The 23,483-nt window shown below is 37.6% G+C and overlaps 1 protein-coding gene across 1 annotated transcript in view; it reads right to left on the reverse strand.

Moving 5' to 3' along the window:
• ANXA10 (annexin A10) overlaps window positions 1-23,483 on the reverse strand; it is a 73,351-nt gene that overhangs the window by 44,922 nt on the left and 4,946 nt on the right. The window contains exon 3 of the mRNA XM_035023244.1: window positions 9,328-9,422. Within this exon, the coding sequence (XP_034879135.1) occupies window positions 9,328-9,422 (95 nt within the window). The remainder of the gene's footprint in view (window positions 1-9,327; window positions 9,423-23,483) is intronic.

Consider the following 23,483-nt stretch of genomic DNA (forward strand, 5'->3'; position numbering starts at 1 on the left):
CCTCTGAAACTCTCCCCTCTCATGCTGTTTCTCTCTCTCTCTCAAATAAATAAATAAAATCTTAAAAAAAAAAAAAAGAAAGGATACTGTATTTGGGCAAATACTTTTTCTTCATCTATTGAAGGACCATATGGTTCTTACCTTTCTTTTATTAATGTGATGTATCACATTGATTGACTTGTGAATATTGAACTACCCCTTCAGCCCAGGAATCAATCCCATTTGGTCATGGTGAGTAATCCTTTTAATATACTGTGGGATTTGACTTGCTAGTATCTTATTGAGAATTTTTGCATCCATTTTCATCAGGGATATTGGTCTATAATTCTCCTTTTTAGTGGGGTCTTTATCTGGTTTTGGAATCAAGGTAATGCTGGTCTCATAGAATGAGTTTGGAAGTTTTCCTTCCATTTCAATTTTTTTGGAACAGTTTGAGAAGAATAGATATTAGCTCTTTTTTTAAATGTTTGGTAGAATCCCCCTGGGAAACCATCTGGCCTTGGAATTTTGTTTCTTGGTAGATTTTTGATTACTGATTCAATTTCTCTGCTGATTATGGGTCTGTTCAGGTTTTCTATTTCTTCCTGTTTCAGTTTTGGTAGTTTGTATGTTTCTAGGAATTTGTCTATTTCTTCCAGATTGCCTAGTTTGTTGGCGTATAATTTTTCATAATATTCTCTTGTAATTGTTTGTGTTTTTTTGGTGTTGGTTGTGATCTCTCCTCTTTCATTCATGATTTTATTTGCCTCCTTTCTCTCTTCCTTTTGATAAGTCTGGCTAGGGGTCATCAATTTTATTAATTCTTTCAAAGAACCAGCTCTTAGTTTCATTGATCTGTTCTGTTTCTTTTTTTGTTTGTTTGTTTGTTTCTATATATTTATTTCTTCTCTAATCTTTATTATTTCCTTTCTTCTGCTGGCTTTAGGCTTTATTTGCTGTTCCTTTTCTAGCTCCTTAAGGGATAAGGTCAGGTTGTATATTTGAGACTTTTCTTGCTTATTGAAGTAGGCCTGTATTACAATATACTTCCCTCTTAAGACTGCCTTTGCTGTATCTCAAAGGTTTTGGACTGTTGTGTTTTCATTTTCATTTGCTTCAATGTATTTTTAAATTTCTTTTTTCATTTCCTGGTTAGGCCATTCATTCTTCAGTAGGATATTCTTTAATTTCCATGTATTTCTGGTCCTTTCAAATTTTTTCTTGTGATTGACTTCAAGTTTCATAGCATTGTGGTCTGAAAATATGCATGGTATGATCTCAATCTTTTTGAGGGCTTGTTGAGGACTGATTGGTGACCCAGTATGTGATCTGTTCTGGAGAATGTTCCATGTGCACTCAAAAAAAAAAAAAAAAGGGTATTCTGCTGCTTTAGGATGAAATGTTCTGAATAGATCTGTTAAATTCATCTGGTCCACTATGTTATCCAAAGCCATATTTCTTTGTTGATTTTCTGCTTAGATGATCTGTCCATTGCTGTAAGTGGGGTGTTAAAGTCCCCTAATGTTATCGTAGTGTTTTCAATGAGTTTCTTTATATTTGTTATTAAATTGATTTATATATTTGGATGCTCCCAAGTTGGGGGCATAAATATTCACAATTGTTAGATTTCCTTGATAGATAGACCCCTTAATTATGATGTAATGTCCTTCTTCATCTCTTGTTATAGTCTTTGGTTTAAAATCTAGTTTGTCCAAAATAAGTATGGCTACTCTGGCTATCTTTTGTTGTCCATTAGCATGATAGATGCTTCTCCATCCCCTCGTTTTCAATCTGCAGATGTCTTTAAGCTAAAATGAATCTCTTCTAGGTAGCATATAGATGGGTCGTGTTTTTTTTTTTTTTCTTAAAGATTTTATTTATTTGACAGAGAGAGACACAGTGAGAGAGGGAACACAAGCAGGGGGTGTGGGAAAGGGAGAAGCAGGCCTCCCATGGAGCAGGGAGCCCGATGCAGGGCTCGATCCCAGGACCCTGGGATCATGACCTGAGCCGAAGGCAGACGCTTAACGACTGAGCCACCCAGGCGCCCCGGGTCATGTTTTTTTATCCATTCTGATACCCTATGTTTTTGATTGGAGCATTTAGTCCATTTACATTCAGAGTGATTATTGGAAGATATGAATGTAGTGCCATTGTGTTAACTGTAAAGTTGGTGTTTCTGGTGATGTTCTCTGTTCCTTTCTAGTCTTTGTTCCTTTGGTCTTTTTTCCACCCCCACTCAAAGAGTCTCCTTTAATATTTCTTGCAGGATTCGTTTAGTGGTCATGAACTCTTTTAGTTTCTGTTTGTCTAGGAGACTCTTTATCTCTCCCTCTATTCTGAATGATAGCCTTTCTGCATAAAGTATTCTTGGCTGTGTAGTTTTCCCATTCAGCACATTGAATATATCATGATACTCTGTCTTCTGGCCTGCTAAGTTTCTGTGGACAGATCTGCTGCAAACCTAGTCTGTCTTCTGTTATAGGTTAAGGGCTTTTTTTCCCTTGCTGCTTTCAGGATTCTTTCCTTGTCTGTGAATTTTGTGAATTTGACTGTAATATGTCTTGGTGATGGCTGGCTTTTGTTGAATTTAATGGGAGTTCTCCATGCTTCTTGGATTTCAATGTCTGTTTCCTTCCCAAGATTAGGGAAATTTTCAGCTATAATTTGCTTAAATAAACCTTATGCTCCTTTTTCTTTCTCTTCTTCTTCTGGGACTCCTATAATATAAATGTTAATGTGCTTTAAAGAGTCACTGAGTTCCCTAAGTCTAGATTTGTGACCCACTACCTTTCTTTCCTCTTTTTTTCAACTTCATTATTTTTCATAATTTAATCTTCATCACTGATTCATTCCTCTGATTCATCCATCCTTATAATTACATCCATTCAGTTTTGCATCTCGGTTATAACATTTTTTTTTGAAGATTTTATTTATTTATTTGACAGAGAGAGACACAGCAAAAGAAGGAACACAAGCAGAAGGAGTGGGAGAAGGAGAAGCAGGCTTCCCATAGAGCAGGGAGCCCGACACGGGGCTCAATCCCAGGACCCTGGGATCATGACCTGAGCCAAAGGTAGACGCTTAACGACTGAGCCACTCAGGCACCCCCTCGGTTATAACATTTTTTATTTTGGCCTGACTAGTTTTTAGTTCTCTTATCTTTTCAATAAGGGATTATCTAGGGTCTCTTTTGCTTTTTTCAAGCCCAGGTAGTATCCTTATAATTATTGTTTTAATTTCTGGTTCAGACATCTTACTTGTATCTGTATTGATTAAATCCCCGGCCATGACTTCCTGTTCTTTCTTTTGGGGTGAATTCCTCCATCTTGTCATTCTGTCTGGGTCACTTTGTCTGTGTGTGTGTGTGGGTGTGTGTGTGATTGTTGGGAAAGCCTGTTGTATACCTGCTCCTGAGAGTAATGGCTATATAAAGAGGTCCAAAAAAAAGCTAGATCCTAGGTGTGTTTTGGTCTGCTTGTTAAAAAGCTATATCAAAAAAAAAAAAAAAAAAAGGAAGCTAGATCCTGTTTCCCCTAAAGCTGAAGTTTTGCAGCACTCTATGATCAGTAGACTTGGTGCTTACAAGGGGTTTGTGCTACTCTTTTGGGGTTGGGGCCTGTTGTGCTGATTCTCAGGTGGACTTGCCCTATGGAGATACACCTGAAGGGCACAGAGAGGGCGGGGCTGATGTAAGTGGCTCCAGCCTCCGTTGGGTGATGCTGTTTTGCTCACTGAATTCAGTCAGTGCTGGGGAGATAGTGGGAAATGAAGTTGCCTGTCTCTTTCTCTCTTGTCCACAGAGCAGGGAGTTCGCATCTGCTGCTCTTCAGGAAGCCCTCCAAGAAGAACAAACAAGCACCTCTCTTGTGTCCCTGGCTTCTGTCAGATCCCTGCCTGCATCAGAGCTGTCCACTTGCCAAGTGGCACAATACTTCTGTGTTTTATCTTAGGCACACAGTGAGTTTCACAACTCCAAATTTTAGAGATCTGTGGGGTAAGGATCCATGCTGATCCTATAGGGGAGGGTCTTGCTGCACTGTAGCTGGTGCTGGTTTGTCCCAGAAATTGGTTGTGTGACCATGCAACTGTTCAAAGTTTTTTTTTTTTTAATATTTTATTTATTTATTTGAGAGAGAGAGAGAGAACACCAGTGGGAGTGGGAGGGGCAGAGGGAGAAACAGACTCCCCAGTGAGCAGTGAGCCTGGAGTGGGGCTCAATCCCGGGACCCTGGGATCATGACCTGAGCCAAAGGCAGATGCTTAACCAACTGAGCCACCCAGGCGCCCCTCAACCATTCTAAGTTTATGGTAAAGTGCAGCCAAAAAGCCGGCACCAAGGTTTGCTGTCCCCAGCCAGTCTTTTTGTTCCTATGCTAGGGAACAGGGCAGCATGTTGGCACCACCAGTATTTTTGTCCCTAGAGAGGCTGTGCTACCATTCCCAAATGCACTCCAAGCAGGGGAAATGTTTCTCCCTGTGTGGCCCAGGGTATCCTCTGACCATGCTGCCCACTCCCAGATTTCCACCTTCCTCTCCCACCGGAGTATTGCCAAGCCCATCAGGCATGACCCTGGTGATGGTGTGGACCACCAAAACTTCAGACTTTGTGCTCCACTCTTTATAAAATCTTGTGGTAGACAGTCCCTCTCCTTTTTCCGGTCAGTGGTTTTGGGGAAGAATTTTTCTTGTGCAATCCCGTGTGTGTGCTTTCTCTCTCTCTTTCTCTCTCTCTCTCTCTCTCGCTTCTCTGTGATCAGGGTTCCTTCCCCTTCATAGCACCTGTGATTCTTTCCTCCCCAAATCAACTCTCCACAGCTCCTGTCTTCCACAATGTGGCTGATTTTCTATCTCTAGTTGTGCAGTTTTGATCTCTCAGTCCTCAGATAAATTTCTTGGGTGTTCAAGATGATTTGATATTTAACTAGCTGTGTTTGAGGGATGAGGCAAGCTTAGAATACCCCTACTCTTCTGTCATCTAAACTTCTCCCCACATCACTCTATTGAGTATCAATTGCATTAGTCTGCTCAGGTTGCCCTAACAGCTAACCATAAGTGGGTGGTTTAAACCAAAGAAATTTATTTTCTTACAGTCTGAAGTCTGGGAGTCCCAGATCAACGTACTGGTAGGGCTGGTTTCTAGTGAGGCATCTTTTTTTGGCTTACATATGACTGCCTTCTTGTCGTGTCCTCACATGATCTTTCCTTTGTGCATGCACTGCTGGTATCTCTGTCTCTTCTTTTAAGAACAGCAGTCCTATAGAATTAGCCACCCCCCCCTTATGACCTCATTTAACCTTAATCATCTCCTTAAATGCCCTATATTTTTATTTTATTTTATTTTATTTATTTATTTTTATTTTTATTTATGTTTTTTTAAAGATTTTATTTATTTATTTGAGAGAGAGACTGAGAGAGAGAGAGAGCATGAGAGGGGGGAGGGTCGGGAGGGTCAGAGGGAGAAGCAGACTCCCTGCCGAGCAGGGAGCCCGATGTGGGACTCGATCCAGGGACTCCAGGATCATGACCTGAGCCGAAGGCCGTCGCTTAACCAACTGAGCCACCCAGGCACCCAAAATGTCCTATCTTTAAACACAGTTACTTTGGGAGATTAGGGCTTCAGCATTTAAATTTTGAGGGGCTGCAGTTGAGTCTGCAATACCAGCTATGTGCCACTGTCATAAGTGCTTTGGACACATTAGTGAACCAAACAAAGATTCCTCTCCTTGTGGGGCTTATATTAGGGAGAGGTGGCAAACAATAAATAATAATTATATGTAAATAAATTATGTAGAATATTAGAAGGCAGTGAGTGTTATAGAAAAAAACCCAAAACAACAGGTGGAAGGGATCTGGGGTGCTGGCATAGGCTTTGGGGTAGGTGCCAGTTTTAAAAAGGGCAATCAGATTAGGCCCTCTTGAGTAGCGGACATTGAGCAAAGCCTTGAAGAATATGAGGGAGTTAACGGTATAGATATCTGCTCTTGTTAAATCTGGTATTTATTCAGTTGAAAACAGCAGGTGTTATTGAGAAACTTTGAAAGACATGATTTAGAGCCAGATAACCTTGGTTTAAGTTCTAACTTTGTGTGACTCAGGGCAACTTAGCCTCTGCACTAAATTATATAACCAACACCACAATTTTAATGAATTCCAGATGCCAGGATATTTCAGAGCTGATTATCCCTGTTTCAGATGAACATTGAGAGAATAAATTACTGCAAGGTTGAATTTGAACCCCATTCAGGAATCCCTGTCTAATTGCTAAACTTATCAGATATGTATAGTTTCTCTGCCTAGCCCCAGAGGTGTTTTATTGTTCCCTTGGTTTCACTGCCTGGCTATAGCCTAGTACTTACTTTGGTGTGGAAGATAGGAGTGACCTCATTAATTATGTTGATAAATAAGTAAATAAAAAAGGGCGCCTGGGTGGCTCAGTCGTTAAGCGTCTGCCTTCGACTCAGGTCATGATCCCAGGGTCCTGCGATCGAGCCCCGCATCGGGCTCCCTGCTCAGTGGGAAGCCTGCTTCTCCCTCTCCTACTCCCCCTGCTTGTGTTTCTGCTCTCACTATGTCTCTCTCCGTCAAATAAATAAATAAAATCTTTAAAAAAATTATGTTGATAAATATGTCTGTCAGAGGCATTCCAAAAGGCTTTTCATTTGAGAGTAGGGATTAGTGTGCTTTGGGTGAAGAAAGGTGGTTGATGAAATTCAGCGGCTCTTCACTAATGTAAAATATCAAGTAATAAGTATTTATGAAGCATGCTTAGACTTGCACTTTGCTCAGCAGCTAAAAAAATAATTCTGTCAAATCTTAATTATCCATATTAATAAAAAATAAAAATATCAAAGACTAACATACAGGAAATCTATAAACTCTCACCACAGCAAGGGAAAGATAGCAGAAGATAACAAAAGTATAAAGTGGATAACACAGGGATATCCCCTCCTTTTTTTTAAACAAAAATGTAAATAAGCAAAATATAATTTCTTAGATTCCCTTATTCTGTAAATGAAATTCATCTTCTATGTTAGAGCCTGGGCTGAGCTCTGGAGGGATAGTAGCAAATAACCTGGTCCCTGATTTTCTAGGGGATTACAGTCTAGTCATCAAGAGAAAAAAGTAAACCAACACAACCCAGTGTGTCAAGGCCATGGTAGCAGTATGTCCAGGGAATTCTGGGACCCCAGCAGGAAGCACCTAGCCCAGGGCAGAGGGTGAGTGTGACAGGCAGAAAAGGTTTATAAGAGCAGCCAAAACTATGCCTTCACACTCTTTCAATAAACATAATTAAGCAATCTTGGCATGTTAAATAGACACTTGTGCTAAACTTTCTGGATGAAATGCATTCCAACTTTTGAGGATTTAGACTTGGGTAAAGGGAAACACATATAAACAAGCTCACTAATGTGTCATTAGGTACTGGGGCGGGGGCGGGGGGAAATTTTGTAAAGAATGCAGTAGCAGCACAAGTCCATTCCACTCTGTTTAGGGTTAGTGGTGTGAGGAAGTGTGCGGTGTCTGGGACGATGGGCAGGTGTGCAGCTTGTGGAGGGGGGGAGTCAGGCCATTGAAATAGATAAAACACCCTGATTACAGGTAAGGGAGCAGGCACAGTTAATTTGTAGAAGTACAACTAGTTCAGTTTCGCTGCAGTCAGTGGTGTGTGAAGGGGGAGAGGGAATAAAACGGAGAACAGAAACAAGGTAAGCAAGGCTTTGTATGCTCTGGGTAGGTATTGGTTTATTCCATGGACCTGTGGATATTTGTGAGGCAGAAATAAGATAAACATTCAGGGACGGAATGAGGGAGGCAGAAATCTAGATTTGGAATCATTCTGGCTTCACTGTGGAGGCTAGACCAGAGTTGGAGGCACGAAGGTAGCAGGTACCAGTTATAAGTTTCACATTAGTCTGGGTACCAAATGAATCAAGACTGCGTAAGTGAGAGAAGAAGAGAGAAATGTGAGAGGAAAAATAATTTTCAAGGCTTGATAACTGACTGTATGACAAGGATATTTTGGAGGAAAGGGGCCGGCATGACTCATTGTCTTCCACTGGTGAGATTGTGTTGTTAGCCAAGATTTCCATGCAATACAGATTGTTCAACAGAAGGTAGAGTTTAACAAACTTTGAGACCTTTGAGAGTATAAATTGTTCAATGTATTTTACATTCCTTGAGTATCTCATTTCTTAATGTTTTAATCTGTTTTAGTGTAATTTTGTAGAATATAGTAAAGTAATGCCTTCAACCTAAATTAACTTGATGTATAAAATGCAAAGATGTATGCAAACCTTTGGGTTAAAAAAACACTGAAAAATGACCATTCTTATGACATATGCCTATTAAAACAATATTAGATTAGTGATGCTAGAACTTTTATAGTTTTTATGTTCTCTTTCAAAAGAAAACTAGCACTGGTATCATAGGAATATAAGCTACGATAGCAGTTTTACCTGGAAAAAAAAAAGCATAACTGGTTTCCTTTTATGGCTAAATTCAACTAATATAACTAGTAGTGGTAGCTTCTTCGATTATTAATTTATTTTACAACAGAGAGCTATCCTTCATTTCATGTATTATAGCTGTTCAAAGACTGAGGTTTAGAGATGGAGTGAATTTATAAGAGCTAACTCTATAGAGAAAGTTTTATGATAGTGTTTCATCAGTAATGCTCAGTTGACAAAGTAATTGCATTTCAGGCCCTTTGGCCTGAAGAGTTTTTGTTCTGAATCTGTGGTTTAAATGCATAACAAAAGAAAGGAATCTTTAATGGTACTTGCTTTGAAATTAGAATGTGATTACTTTAAAGCACTGTGGATAGTTTTATTGCCTTAAACTATTTTTAACTGCCATTCTTTTTTAATGGTCTCTACAACTGCATGCTGTGAGAAGAAAAGCTAGTCAGAATTCACTTTGGTTGAGAGTTAGGTGAAGACCTGTGGAGAATTGCAGGAAAGATCTTATTTTTTTGACCCAGTGATCATTAGCCCTTTCTATGCCTTCCCTAAAGCTTGACACAGGGGTGTTTCCAGCGTAACATTTTAGCCTAATTGGACCAACTAGCAGTGTAAGACTATCAGAACTTTCATTTTATGGAGCTGAATGATTTTTGAGAGAGGACTGATGGAGTCACTGTAAGTGTGAACATACCTCACACATAGATACATCTTTCTTACATTCCTTGAAACATGGTAGAGGCATAGGAACTGTTTCTGACATACAGTAGAGTCTGAGATCTTTGTAATCTGTGAGACTGAAAAGAATAACAGTATCTGTTTTCTGAAAGGGTTGTGATTTCCCAGGAGTTTGCCCTAGAAACAGGTCAAGATGAAGAGACCCTACCCGGCCATACACACTCTGGTATGCCTCCGCAATCATCAGCCTTTGTGCATTACAACGTTGAGTTAGAATGTTGATCAGCATGTCTTTGTCACAGCCTGGAAAAGAGTAATATTGGAAGATTAGTAAAGTTGCTATTCTGTAGTTTGGAAGAAGCCATTATCTAAGGATCAAAAACTATGGTGCAGGCATAAAGTACCTGATGGTACTTTAAAGCAGTTTGCAATTTTAACTAAAATTGGAAATCACAGAGCAACACTTGATGAAGGCTAGGTTCTTCCTATCTCTCATTTTGGTGCCTGTATGCCTACAGATTTTCCTTTAAAAAGATCCAATGAAAAAATACAGAAGAATAAAAATATGGTCTTTCTTCAGCCACCTTTCCTACCCACCAAAAAAGGCTTCCTTGACCTTCAAGCTGATTAGTATTTAAACGGGTACAACATCTTTCTCATTTTACAGTTAAGGAGATAGAATTTATAATGAACATACATTAAGACAAAAATAACAGCTACAGTTCAAAACCTCCAGAAGAAGGAAGAGTAATGGACAAGGAAAGTATGAAAGTACGAGCGAGGGCTGTGTAACCTTCTGAGGGACTGTGTGAACCTCTTATGGTTGGCATGGAATATAGCCTCTTTCTCCTGGAACTGAGGTTGTTTCTGGGCTGTATGAGGCCTTTGTTTCCTTATATGCCAACTCACTGCACTGCTGTAACACCTGAATGCACAACTAGTTTAGACAAATTTAGCTCTAACTATAGTCATAGTAGAGTGACCAAAAAGGCCTGAACATTTCCCTCAGCTTGACTAAAATTTAGATAGGTTTCTTTGTGACTGTGTGCCTTGATCCCCCTTTTCTGAGAGCACTTACTTTGGAAAACTTGTATTATAAATTCTTCTTTACTCCTTTGAGATATAAATCTGCCAATCACTTGCCAGTTTTACAGTCCAGAAATGTCTTTCCCAAAATATTGGGAGCCATCTCTTTGAAATATAATCATCAAGAAAGATAGAATCCCTATCTCCTAGTCTCTGTGGGTAGATAGGAACCTAACTTTCTTAAGAACTGATTAGCAAAAACAGATGACCTAATTGCATTGACAAACACCCCCAACTCCCAGTGTTTCCAGTACTTTTCAACTAGTCTCTCACCTCCCCCTGTGTGCTTAAAAACTCTCTTGCCCTTTGTTTCAGAGGAATTGAGTTCTTTCCTCTGTTGCTAAAGTCTTGATTTCTGTTGCAATAGTCTTGAGTAAAGTCTTCCTTGCCTCTTTAATTCTGTGTTACAAATTTTCTTTGACAAAAGTAGATATTTAATGGAGAAAAGGAGAAAAAGGAATTGAAAGGCTAGGATGTTAAGCAGATCATCTTTTTGGAAATTAAAGTCATCCTGGATGCCCTTGGTTCTTAGGAAAGCTGTCAGGTGCTGAAATATCTAGTGAATGAGGGCTAGTGACTAGGATTTACATAGATTAACTATGCCCTGTGAAACAAAAGAAAGAGCAGGGTGTTTTATGCAGGTGAGAGAAATGATAGGATGTGTAAAACGGAAGGAGGGAGGCATAGAATCAGCTCCAAACACTGAAATTTCTGGTTTGTGAGAGGCATAGAGCAACATATCGCCCTGGGGCTGGCTTGTTAATGCCCTGGACTCAAAGGACACTAAGGAGTTCTGTAGGAGTCTGTTAACTGCATGATGGGAATTCCAAAGGGGACAAATTTTTAATAATAAAGAGAAGATTTTTTCAGTTATATCTATTGCTATTTTTACTGTCTTCATATTTATATTATTATTATACTCTTCTGTTTTTTTGTGTTGTTCTGTTGAGATTATCTACAACCTACCTCTCTGACTGAATCTCCATTTTTCAAAGTGTTCATAGCAATTCTTGCTCATTTATTCTACCAGGATATTTCAGATTAATTTTATATGAATCTCCAAACTTTATTAAAAGTTTTTAATTAAATAACTGTAAATTTAGGAATCCATTTTGAAAAGTTGTCTTTTTGTCACTATATCTGCTGAATTATTTCAGTTTTTCTTTTCTAAAAGATTTAGTAAAGGTTTGTGGAGTTTTTATAAATGGCAAGAGACTTTATTTTGTTAAAAAATACTCATATTTGCATTTATATTGACATTAAAGTTACTTTATTTTTATTTTGTTTCCTAACACATAATTGCTTAATTAAATAAGTGACATTGAATTTTATAAACATAAAATTACCTTGTATTCAAAAAAATTACTGAACTCTCATTATTTTTAATAACTTTTTCATTGATTAGCTTAGATTTTGAGATACAAACAATATACTCTGCGCATAATAAAATGTTTGATTTCTCCTTTACGGTCATTTTAAGTTTTTCTTATTCTATTGCATTCTGACAAGAATTTCTAGGTAATTCTTTTATTTCTGGCTTAACTAAAAGCCTGGCATAACAAACCATGGCAATTTTATAGGCTTCTATGATACACAGTGATTCTTGTTATTTGTGGTAGTTTTCTACAAAGTTGTTATGAACACTGAATTAATAGATGCTGAACTATTGCTCTGAGGGGAAATACAGATTTCTACAACCTCTGATCACAATATTTTTGTCAACAGAAATGCCATTTACAACATATATGTTTGTTTGCCAATGTCCTTAAAAAAATAAGCCTGTCTCATCAGCATTGAAATCCTTTTTTTCTCATATGCTTTCCTGTATAAAATTTAGGAGGTGATTTTAAAGAATATCTTAAGGAGGTATTCTTCTATAGCCTACTGATCTACAGAACTTGTTCACCTGAAAGTTTAATAGTTTTTAGGCTGTATCACTTTTTAAAAAAAATTTTATTTTATTTTATGTTAATTACCATACATTACATCATTAGTTTTTGATGTAGTGTTCCATGATTCATTGTTTGCGTATAACACCCAGTGCTCCATTCAATATGTGCCCTCTTTAATACCCATCACCAGGCTAACCCATCCCCCCACCCCCTTCCCCTCTAGAACCCTCAGTTTGTTTCTCAGAGTCTGTAGTCTCTCATGGTTTGTCTCCCCCTCTGAAACCCCCCTTCATTTTTCCCTTCCTATCTTTTTTTTTAAACATATAACGTATTATTTGTTTCAGAGGTACAGATCTGTGATTCAACAGTCTTACACAATTCACAGAGCTCACCATAGCCCATACCCTGCCCAATGTCTATCACTCAGTTACCCCATGCCTCCCACCCCGCACCACTCCAGCAACCCTCAGTTTGTTTCCTGAGATTAAGAATTCCTCATATCAGTGAGATCATATGATACATGTTTTTCTCTGATTGATTTATTTCGCTTAGCATAATACCCTCTAGTTCCATCTATGTCGTTCCAAATGGCAAGATTTCATGGTTTTTTTTTTTTTTTGATGGCTGCATAATATTCCATTGTGTATATATACCACATCTTCTTTATCTATTCATCTGTTGCTGGACACCTTGGCTCTTTCCATAGTTTGGCTATTGTGAACATTGCCGCTATAAACATTGGGGTGCACGTACCCTTTTGGGTCACTATATTTGTATCTTCGGGGTAAATACCCAGTAGTGCAATTGCTGGATTGTATGGTAGCTCCATTTTCAACTTTTTGAGGAACCTCCATACTGTTTTCCAAAGTGGCTGTACCAACTTGCATTCCCACCAACAGTGTAGGAGGGTTCCCCTTTCTCCGCATCCCCGCCAACATCTGTCATTCCTGACTGGTTAATTCTAGCCATTCTGACTGGTGTGAGGTGGTATCTCATGGAGGTTTTGATTTGGATTTCTCTGATGCCAAGCGATGTTGAGCATTTTTTCATGTGTCTGTTGGCCATTTGGATGTCTTCTTTGGAAAAATATCTGTTCATGTCTTCTGCCCATTTCTTGATTAGATTAGTAGTTCTTTGGGTGTTGAGTTTGATGAGTTCTTTATAGATTTTGGATACTAGCCCTTTATCTGATATGTCATTTGCAAATATCTTCTCCCATTCTGTCGATTGCCTTTTGGTTTTGTTGACTGTTTCTTTTGCTGTGCAAAAGCTTTTTATCTGGATGAAGTACCAATAGTTCATTTTTGCCCTTGCTTCCCTTGCCTTTGGCGATATTTCTAGGAAGAAGTTGCTGCGGCTGAGGTCAAAGAGGTTGCTGACTGTGTTCTCCTCTAGGATTTTGATGGACTCCTGTCTCACATTGAGGTCTTTCAACCATTTTGAGTCTATTTTTGTGTGTGGTGTCAGGAAATGGTCCAGTTTCATTCTTCTGCATGTGGCTGTCTAATTTTCCCAACACCATTTGTTGAAGAGACTGTCTTTTTTTCAGTGGACATTCTTTCCGGCTTTGTCAAAGATGAGTTGACCATAGAGTTGAGGGTCCATTTCTGGGCTCTCTATTCTGTTCCATTGATCTATGTGTCTGTTTTTGTGCCAGTACCATGCTGTCTTGATGATGACAGCTTTGTAATAGAGCTTGAAGTCTGGAATTGTGATGCCACCAGCTTTGCTTTTCTTTTTCAACATTCCTGTGGCTATTTGGGGTCTTTTCTGGTTCCATACAAATTTTAGTATTATTTGTTCCATTTCTTTGAAAAAAAGTGGATGGTATTTGGATAGGGATTGCATTAAATGTGTAGATTTCTCTAGGTAGCATAGACATCCTCACAGTGTTTGTTCCTCCAATCCATGAGCATGAAAAGCTTTTCCATTTCTTTGTGTCTTCCTCAATTTCTTTCATGAGTATTTTATAGTTTTCTGAGTACAGATCCTTTGCCTTTTTGGTTAGATTTATTCCTAGATATTTTATGGTTTTGGGTGCAATTGTAAATGGGATCAACTCCTTAATTTCTCTTTCTTCTGTTTCGTTGTTGGTGTATAGAAATGCCACTGATTTCTGTGCATTATTTTTATATCCTGCCACTTTACTGAATTCCTGTATGAGTTTTAGCAGTTTTGGGGTGGAGTCTTTTGGATTTTCCACATAAAGTGTCATATCGTCTGCAAAGAGTGAGTTTGACTTCTTCTTTGCTGATTCGGATGCCTTTGATTTCTTTTTGTTGTCTGATTGCTGTGGCTAGGACTTCTAATACTATGTTGAATAGCAGTGGTGATAGTGGACATCCCTGCTGTGTTCCTGACCTTAGGGGGAAAGCTCTCAGTTTTTCCCCATTGAGAATGATATTCGCTGTGGATTTTTCATAGATGGCTTTTATGAGATTGAGGTATGTCCCCTCTATCCCTATACTCTGAAGAGTTTTGATCAAGAAGGGATGCTGTACTTTGTCAAGTGCTTTTTCTGCATCTATTGAGAGGATCATATGATTCTTGTTCTTTTATTAATATATTGTATCACATTGATTGATTTGTGGATGTTGAACCAAGCTTGCAGCCCAGTGATAAATCCCACTTGGTCATGGTGAATAATCCTTTTAATGTACTGTTGGATCCTATTGGCTAGTAGTTTTGTGAGAATTTTTGCATCCATGTTCATCAGGGATATTGGTCTGTAATTCTCCTTTTTGATGGAGTCTTTGTCTGGTTTTGGGATCAAGGTAATGGTGGCCTCATAAAATGGGTTCGGAAATTTTCCTTCCATTTCTATTTTTTGGAACAGTTTCAGAAGTATAGGTATTAATTCTTCTTTAAATGTTTGGTAGAATTCCCCTGGGAAGCCATCTGGCCCTGGGCTCTTGTTTTTTGGGAGATTTTTGATGACTGCTTCAATTTCCTTAGTGGTATGGGTCTGCTCATATTTTCTATTTCTTCCAGTTTCAGTATTGGTAGTTTATACATCTCTAGGAATGCATCCGTTTCTTCTAGATTATCTAATTTGCCTGCATATAGTTGTTCGTAATATGTTTTTATAATTGTTTGTATTTCTTTGGTGTTGGTTGTGATCTCTCCTCTTTCATTCATGATTTTATTTATTTGGGTTTTTTTTCTTTTTGATAAGTCTGGCCAGGGGTTTATCAATCTTATTAATTCTTTCAAAGAACCAGCTCCTACCTTTGTTGATCTGTTCTACTGTTCTTTTGGTTTCTATTTCATTGATTTCTGCTCTGATCTTTATTAGTTCTCTTCTCCTGCTGGGTTTAGGCTTTATTTGCTGTTCTTTCTCCAGCTCCTTTAGGTGTAGGGTTAGGTTGTGTATTTGAGACCTTTCTTATTTCTTGGGAAAGCCTTGTATTGCTATACACTTTCCTCTTAGGACTGCCTTTGCTGCATCCCAAAGATTTTGAACAGTTGTGTTTTCATTTTCATTAGTTTCCGTGAATTTTTTAAATTCTTCTTTAATTTCCTGGTTGACCAATTCATTCTTTAATAGGATGCTCTTTGGCCTCCATGTATTTGAGTTCTTTCCAACTTTCTTCCTGTGATTGAGTTCTAGTTTCAAAGCATTGTGGTCTGAAAATAAGCAGGGAGTGATCCCAATCTTTTGGTACTGGTTGAGACCTGATTTGTGACCTAGGATGTTATCTATTCTGGAGAATGTTCCATGGGCACTAGAGAAGAATGTGTATTCTGTTGCTTTGGGATGAACTGTTCTGAATATATCTGTGAAGTCTGTTTGATCCAGTGTGTCATTTAAAGCCTTTATTTCCTTGTTGATCTTTTGCTTAGATGATCTGCCCATTTCAGTGAGGGGGGTGTTAAAGTCCCCTACTATTATTGTATTGTTGTCAATATGTTTCTTTGCTTTTGTTATTAATTGCCTTATATAATTGGCTGCTCCCATGTTAGGGGAATCGATATTTACAATTGTTAAATCTTCTTGTTGGATAGACCCTTTAAGTAAGATATAGTGTCCTTCCTCATCTTTTATTATAGTCTTTGGTTTAAAATCTAATTTGTCTGATATAGGGATTGCCACCCCAGCTTTCTTTTGGTGTCTATTAGCATGGTAAATAGTTTTCCACCCCCTCACTTTCAATCTGGAGGTGTCTTTGGGTCTAAAATGAGTCTCTTGCAGACAGCGTATTGATGGGTCTTGTTTTTCATCCAATCTGATACCTTGTGTCTTTTGATTGGGGCATTTAGCCCATTTACATTCAGGGTACCTATTGAAAGATATGAATTTAGTGCCATTATATTGCCTGTAAGGTGACTGTTACTGTATATTGTCTGTTCCTTTCTGGTCTATATTACTTATAGGCTCTCTCTTTGCTTAGAGTACCCCTTTCAATATTTCTTGTAGAGCTGTTTTCGTGTTTGCAAATTCCTTTAGTTTTTGTTTGTCCTGGAAACTTTTTCAATGACAGCCTAGCTGGATATAGTATTTTTGGCTGCATATTTTTCTCATTTAGTGCTCTGAATATATCATGCTAGTCCTTTCTGGCCTGCCAGGTCTCTGTGGATAGGTCTGTTGCCAATTTAATGTTTCTACCATTGTAGGTTACAGATCTCTTGTCCCGATTGCTTTCAGGATTTTCTCTTTGTCTCTGAGACTGGTAAGTTTTACCCATAGATGTCAGGGTAGATGTTATTGATTTTGAGGGGGCTTCTCTGTGCCTCTTGGATTTTGATGCCTGTTTCCTTCTCCAAATTAGGGAAGTTCTCTGCTATAATTTGCTCTAATATACCTTCTTCCCCTCTCTCTCTTTCTTCTTCTTCTGGGATCCCAATTATTCTAATATTGTTTCATCTTATGGTATCACTTATCTCCTGAATTCTGCCTTCATGATCCAGGAGTTGTTTATCTCTCTTTTTCTCAGCTTGTTATTTTCCATCATTTGGTCTTCTATATCACTAATTCTTTCCTACTTCATTTATCCTAGCAGTTAGAGCCTCCATTTTTGATTGCACCTCATTAATAGCCTTTTTGATTTTGACTTGGTTAGATTTTATTTCATTTATTTTCCAGAAAGGGTTTCTCTAGTGTCTTCCATGCTTTTTTCAAACCCAGCTTGTATCTTTATAATCGTCATTCTGAACTCTAGTTCCGACATCTTACTAAGGTGTATTGGTTAGTTCCGTGGCAGTCGATATTGCCTCTTGTTCTTTTTTTTTTGAGGTAATTTTCTCCATCTTGTCATTTTGTCCAGAGGAGAATAGATGAATGAGAGAACAAAATACTAACAGGGTATAAAGGACCCCAGAAAAATATACACTAAACAAATCAGAAGAGACTTGAAATGGGGGAAAAGAAAGGGAAAGAAAGAAAAAAGAAAGAAAAAAATGAAAAAGAAAAAGATAAAAAAATAAAGAATATGATCAAATATGATCAGGCTGGTGAATAGATCAGTGCCACACACTAGATTTTGATTGTATTTTGGTCTGTTAGAAGAAAGTGTCTCCCAAAATTTTAAAGAAAGAAAAACTTATATATATACAAAAATAAGGGTAAATATGATGAAGGGATGGAATGTGACTGTAAAGATGAAATTTATAAAAGATTTTATAAAAGGAATTGATAAGATAAGAAGTTGGTTGAAAAAAGAAAGAAGAGAAAAAAAAAAAGGGAGAGAATGTGATCAGGCAGGAGACTAGAACAAAGCCATACACTAGAGATTTAGGGTATATTTTGGTCTGTTTGAAGAAAATGTATCCCATATTTTAAACAGAGAGCAACTTATATATATACCAAAAATAAGGTTAACTACTATGAAGGGATAGAATATGACTCTAAAAACGAAAAATAAAAAAGATTTTTAAAAAAGGGAGTGATAAGATGTTGGTTGAAAAAGGGAAAAGAAAAATTTAAAAAAGAAATAGAAAAAGAAAAAAAAAGAAAATTAAAAATATTAACTTTGAAAGACTAAAGAATCAGGGGGGGAAAGAAGCCATGAATTCTATGTGCTATATTCCCCTAGTCCTGGAGTTTTGTCATTCTCATTGATCGGCAAACTTGGTCTTGGCTGGCTATGCTTGCTGATCTTCTGGTGGAGGGGCCTGTCGCTGTGGTTCTCAAATGTCTTTTGCCAGAGGGGGAATTGCCCCGCCCTTGCCGGTCCGGGCTAAGTAATCTGCTCGGGTTTGCTCTCCGGAGCTTTTGTTTCCTGCAAGCTTTCCGTACATCTTTGGGGATGAGAGTGAAAATGGCCACCTCCCAATCTCCGCTCTGGAGGAGCCGAGAACTCGGGGCCCTGCTCCTCAGTGTGCCCCCAGAAAAAAGCAGTCAATCACTCCTGTCTCCCTGGTCCACGGCTGCACTCCGTGCTCACCCAGCTTGTGACCGAGCGTTCCTATCTCTGGCTCATGACCCTGTGTGGAGTCTCCAAAACTAGCAGATTCCTGCGGTGCACTCTTGCACCGCTCTTCCCGGGGGAGGAAGGGGAATCTCCCTGGATCTGCAGCTTCTTGGGTCTCTGCTGGAAGAGCAGTGGCCTGACTGTGCCGTGGATCACTGTTTATGATAACCCCAAGCTGAGAGCCCACTCCTCTGCTCTGTCTTTGCAGCCAGCTTCCGTGCCCCAATACCTGGGAGCTCTGTCGCACTCAGGCACCCCTGGTCTTTCTGTGACCCCGAGGGTCCTGAGACCACACTGTCCCAGTGAGGGTTCTACCCCCCGCTTAGCCACTGGAGCGACGTCCCTCAGCGGAGCAGACTTCTAAAAGTTCTGATTTTGTGCTCCACTGCTCTATCACTTGTCGGTAGCGGCTGACGGAGGCCCCCTCCCCCGCCGTCTATCTTCCCGAATATTGCCTCAGATTCACTTCTCCGCACGTCCTACCTTCCAGAAAGTGGTCGCTTTTCTGTTCAGAGGGTTGCTGCTATTCTTTTCTACGATCTCCTGTTGTGTTCGTAGGTGTTCTGAATGGTTTGATAACTATCTAGCTGAATTCCTGGGACCAGATGAAATTTAGGTCTCCTACTCCCCTATCATCTTGCTCCTCCCCCCCCGTATCACCTTTTGAAACATGCAAGGCATCTATCACTACTTTCAAGAGAAAGCTGATCACTACACTTTTTATATTATTAGCTTTTTTCTCATGAACTCACAAATTTAGCTGCTTTTCCATAGCTTTATAACTTAGAACAGATTTTACTTTAACATTTTTCTGGGCAGCTTCATGCATAGACAGTGAATTTTATCTTTTTTTTCTGGATGCGCTATATTAGTGATTTATTAACATTAATCTCATGGCCAGCAGCATTAGAACTCATGTCTGAATGAAGCTTATTGATGCAGATATTTTCTCTGTAATATTTCTTCTTGTGCTTGGGAACATTCATCACAACATTTGCGGGGCATTTTAAAGAACACAATCACCAACAAAAAGCATAAAGATACAAAAAAATTGTAGCATTAAATAAGCCACAAAAAGGACACTTGTTAATAGTGTAAGAGCTGAAACAAGAAGGGAAAGCATCATCTTGTCTAATCTCAGCTGGAATATGCACTCGACTCAAAGTTTACACCTCTCTGCATATGCCTGTTAATGACCATGAAAGTACTGCAAATGTTGATTTTGGTGTTATGAATGAATTTTACGAGTAGACAAATTAGCATATGTGGAATCTGTGAATAATAAACATTGATTATATGGTCAAATAGGTAAAAGTGGTCTACTAAGCAAGAAAATAATTATTACTAAAATTTCAAATTATATCTAAATAGCACTGAGTGGTCCACAAGAGATAGATTATAATGGAGTAGAGGAAGATATACTATGCTAACATATTGAAAAAAAAAAGCTGGAGTAGCTATATTAATTTTAACACAAAAAACTTCAGAAGAAGGAAAATTATCAGGGATAAAAAGAACCATTACATAATGATAAAGGGGCCACTTCTCCAAGATGATATTATAAATCTTCATATGTGTGAGCCCAATAAAAGAGCATCAAAATACATGAGGCAAAAACTGATAGAACTGCTAGAAGAAACAGATGAATCCACTATTTTATCAGTAGTTTAGGACCTCTTTATCATAAATGGACAGATCCAGCAGGCAGAAAACTTAAAAGCACATGTTTGAAATCAATAACATCATCAATCAATTTGATATAATTGATATCTATAGAATACTTCATCCAACAACAACAGATTGTTGTTGTTCTCAAGCTCACACGTAATACTAAGATAGACTACATAAAATATACCTTAACCAGTTTAAAATAATAGAAACCATACAAAATAAGCTCTCAGACCACAGTGGCATTAAACCAGAAATCAATAACAGAAAGATAGATGGAAAACCTAAAATTCTTGGAGATTAAACAACACACTTGCAAATAACACAAAAAAGACTCAAGAGAATTTAAAAAATTCAAACTAAATGAAAATGAAAATATAAACTATTAAAATTTGTGAGATGCAGGAAATGAAATGCTTAGAGGAAAATTTATGGCCTTGAATAAATATGTGGGAAATAAATACCTAAAATCACGAATATAAACTTCCACCTTAGGAAATTGAATAAAAGAATGAATTAAGTCTAAAGTAAGCCAAAGCAAATAAATAATGAAAATTAGAGTAGAAATAAATTCAATTGAAAATGGGAAATTGCTAGAGAAAATCAATTAACCTGAAAGCTCATTCTTTGAAAAAATCAATAAAATTGATAAGCCCCTAGCCAGGTTAACTAAGAAAAAAGAGAGAGAAGATACAATTACTGATATCAGAAATGAAAGAGGGTACATTACTACAGATACTATGGATATGAAAAGGATAAGAAAGGAATACTAAGAACAACTCTGTGCGCATAAATTTGATACTGTAGATGAAATGCATCAATTTCTTCAAAGACACGATCTACCCAAACTTACACAAAGAGAAATAGATGGTATGAATAGGCCTATATCTATTAAAGAAGTTAAACACATATTAAATAACTTGTCAAGACAGAAAGCACCTGGCCCTGATGGGTTCACTGGTGAACTCTACCAAACTTTTAAAGAATAAAATTATATGATTCTTTTGTTTGTTTATGGTCTCTTCTGGAAGATATAAGCAGAGGGAATACTTCCTAAATCATCCTATGAGGTCAGCATTACCCTACTACCAAAACCAGAGAAAGCATTACAAGAGAGGAAAACTACAGACCAATATCTGTCATGAACACAAATGTAAAAATTCTTCAAAAAAATTGGCAAATTGAATTCAATATTGTACAAAAAGAATTGTGCATTATGACCAAGTGGTGTTTCTTTCAGGTATGCAAGTCTTATCTCAACATTTGAAAATCAATTAACATAATTTATTACATCAATAGAATAAAGAATAGAAACTGTTGACTGTATCAACAAATGAAGAAAAAGCCTTTGACAAAATCTAACACCTGTTTAAGATGAAAACTCTCAGCAGAACCTATAGGGAACACATACTTAATGGGGACAAAGATAAGGAACAAAGCAAGAACGTCCACTCTAAATAGCACTGACTGTTTCAAAAAAGATTTTGACTTGATGTAGCTTTGTCAAGAATTAGGCATGTAAGTTAAAAATAGTTCCAGTTGTCTAGCATCTCATAGGGATGATTTGGGAATTACATATGTTAATTGAGACAAAATGAACACAGTTATTCTAAGACTGCACAGCTTGGGAAAGTAGCTTCTAATGGTAAGGATACTGGACTGCACTATTAAGGAATATTAACTGAGAGTTATTCCTTTTTAGTGTGATTAGTGAATTTTTATACAATTTAAGACAATTTTTGTTAAAACTACTCATTTTCATTTGCTTTAGAGTATTTTTTTGCTTTCTTATTTTTCTAAGTAAAACACAGTAGCCAAGTCAAAAATCAAGTGGAACTACATCATCAAACTAGAAAGCTTCTGAAGAGCAAAAGAAACAACAGAATGAAAAAGCAATCTACAGAAAGGGAGAAAATATTTACAAACCATATACCTGATAAGGGATTAATATCTAAAATACATAAGAATCTCATACAACTCAATAGCAAAAACCAAATAATCTAATTAAAAATGGGCAAAGAACCTGAATAGATATTTTTCTAAAGAAGACATAAAAATGGCCCATAAGTATATGAAAAGCTACTCAATATCACTAATCATCAAGGAAATGCAAATCAAAACTATAATGAAATATCACTTCACACCTGTTAGAATGACTATTATCAAAAAGACAAGAAGAAATGTGGAGAAAAGGGAATTCCCATTGGTAGGAATGTAAATTGGTATAGCCACAATGGAAAACAGTGTGGAAGTTCCTCAAAAAATTAAAAACAATGATACAGCAATCCTGCTTCTGGGTGTTTATCTAAAGTAAATGAAATCATTATCTCATAAAGATATCTGCACCTCCATATTCACTGTAGTGCAAACCACTGAAGTTCCATCAACAGATGAAAGGATAAAGAAAATGTGATTCTCTCTGTCTCTCTCTCTCACACACACACACACACACACATATATATATATAGTGGAATATTATTTAGTCATAAAAAGAAGAAAATCCTGCTGTTTGAGAAAACATGGATAAATCCCAAGGGTATTATGCTAAGTGAAATGAGTCAGAGAAAGACAAATACTGTATGATATCACTTTTATGCAGTATTTAAAACAGCTGAACTCAGAAACAGCTGGGGTTGAAGGGTGGGGAAATGGGGAGATGCTGGTCAAAGGGTACAAGCTTTCAATTATAAGAGGAATAAGTTCTGGGAATCTAATATACAGTGTGGTGACTATAGTTAACAATACTGTGTTGTATACTTGAAAGTTGCTAAGAGAGTAAATCTTAAATGTTCTCACCATAACAACAACAACAACAATAATTATCATTTTGTCAGGTAAAGAGAGGTTACTAGCCTTATTGTGTAATAATTTCACAATATATATATATACCTGTCAGATCATCACATTGTACATCTTAAACTTATACAATGTTAGATATCAATTATATCTCTGTAAAACTGGAAAAAAAACCCCACAGTAGCCAAGGAAAACATGAACAATTATCTTTATATTACACTTTGCCAGGGCCATCAGGTTGGATAGACTTTAAAGCATTTTGAGATGCATTCTTGCTGTGGCATGCTGGAGTGGACAGTATGCGATCAAATCCTAAACCTCCTGGAATTCTTCAGTCTAAAACACTGACAAGCAAAAAATTACAATGGTCAAATTGAACCTGCATTCTGACCCTAAAGTTGCTATGACAGGAGAATTGAAACTGGAGCAAAGAAAAATTTTTTCAATGAATATATTGATGTATAGTTTTAAAGCAAAAATTACTTTCCTGAAGACAAAGTTAATCCATAACT

The sequence above is a fragment of the Mirounga leonina genome, unplaced genomic scaffold, assembly GCF_011800145.1.
Source record: "Mirounga leonina isolate KUSES-001 unplaced genomic scaffold, KU_Mleo_1.0 Mir_176, whole genome shotgun sequence".
In the NCBI taxonomy this organism is placed as follows: domain Eukaryota; kingdom Metazoa; phylum Chordata; class Mammalia; order Carnivora; family Phocidae; genus Mirounga; species Mirounga leonina.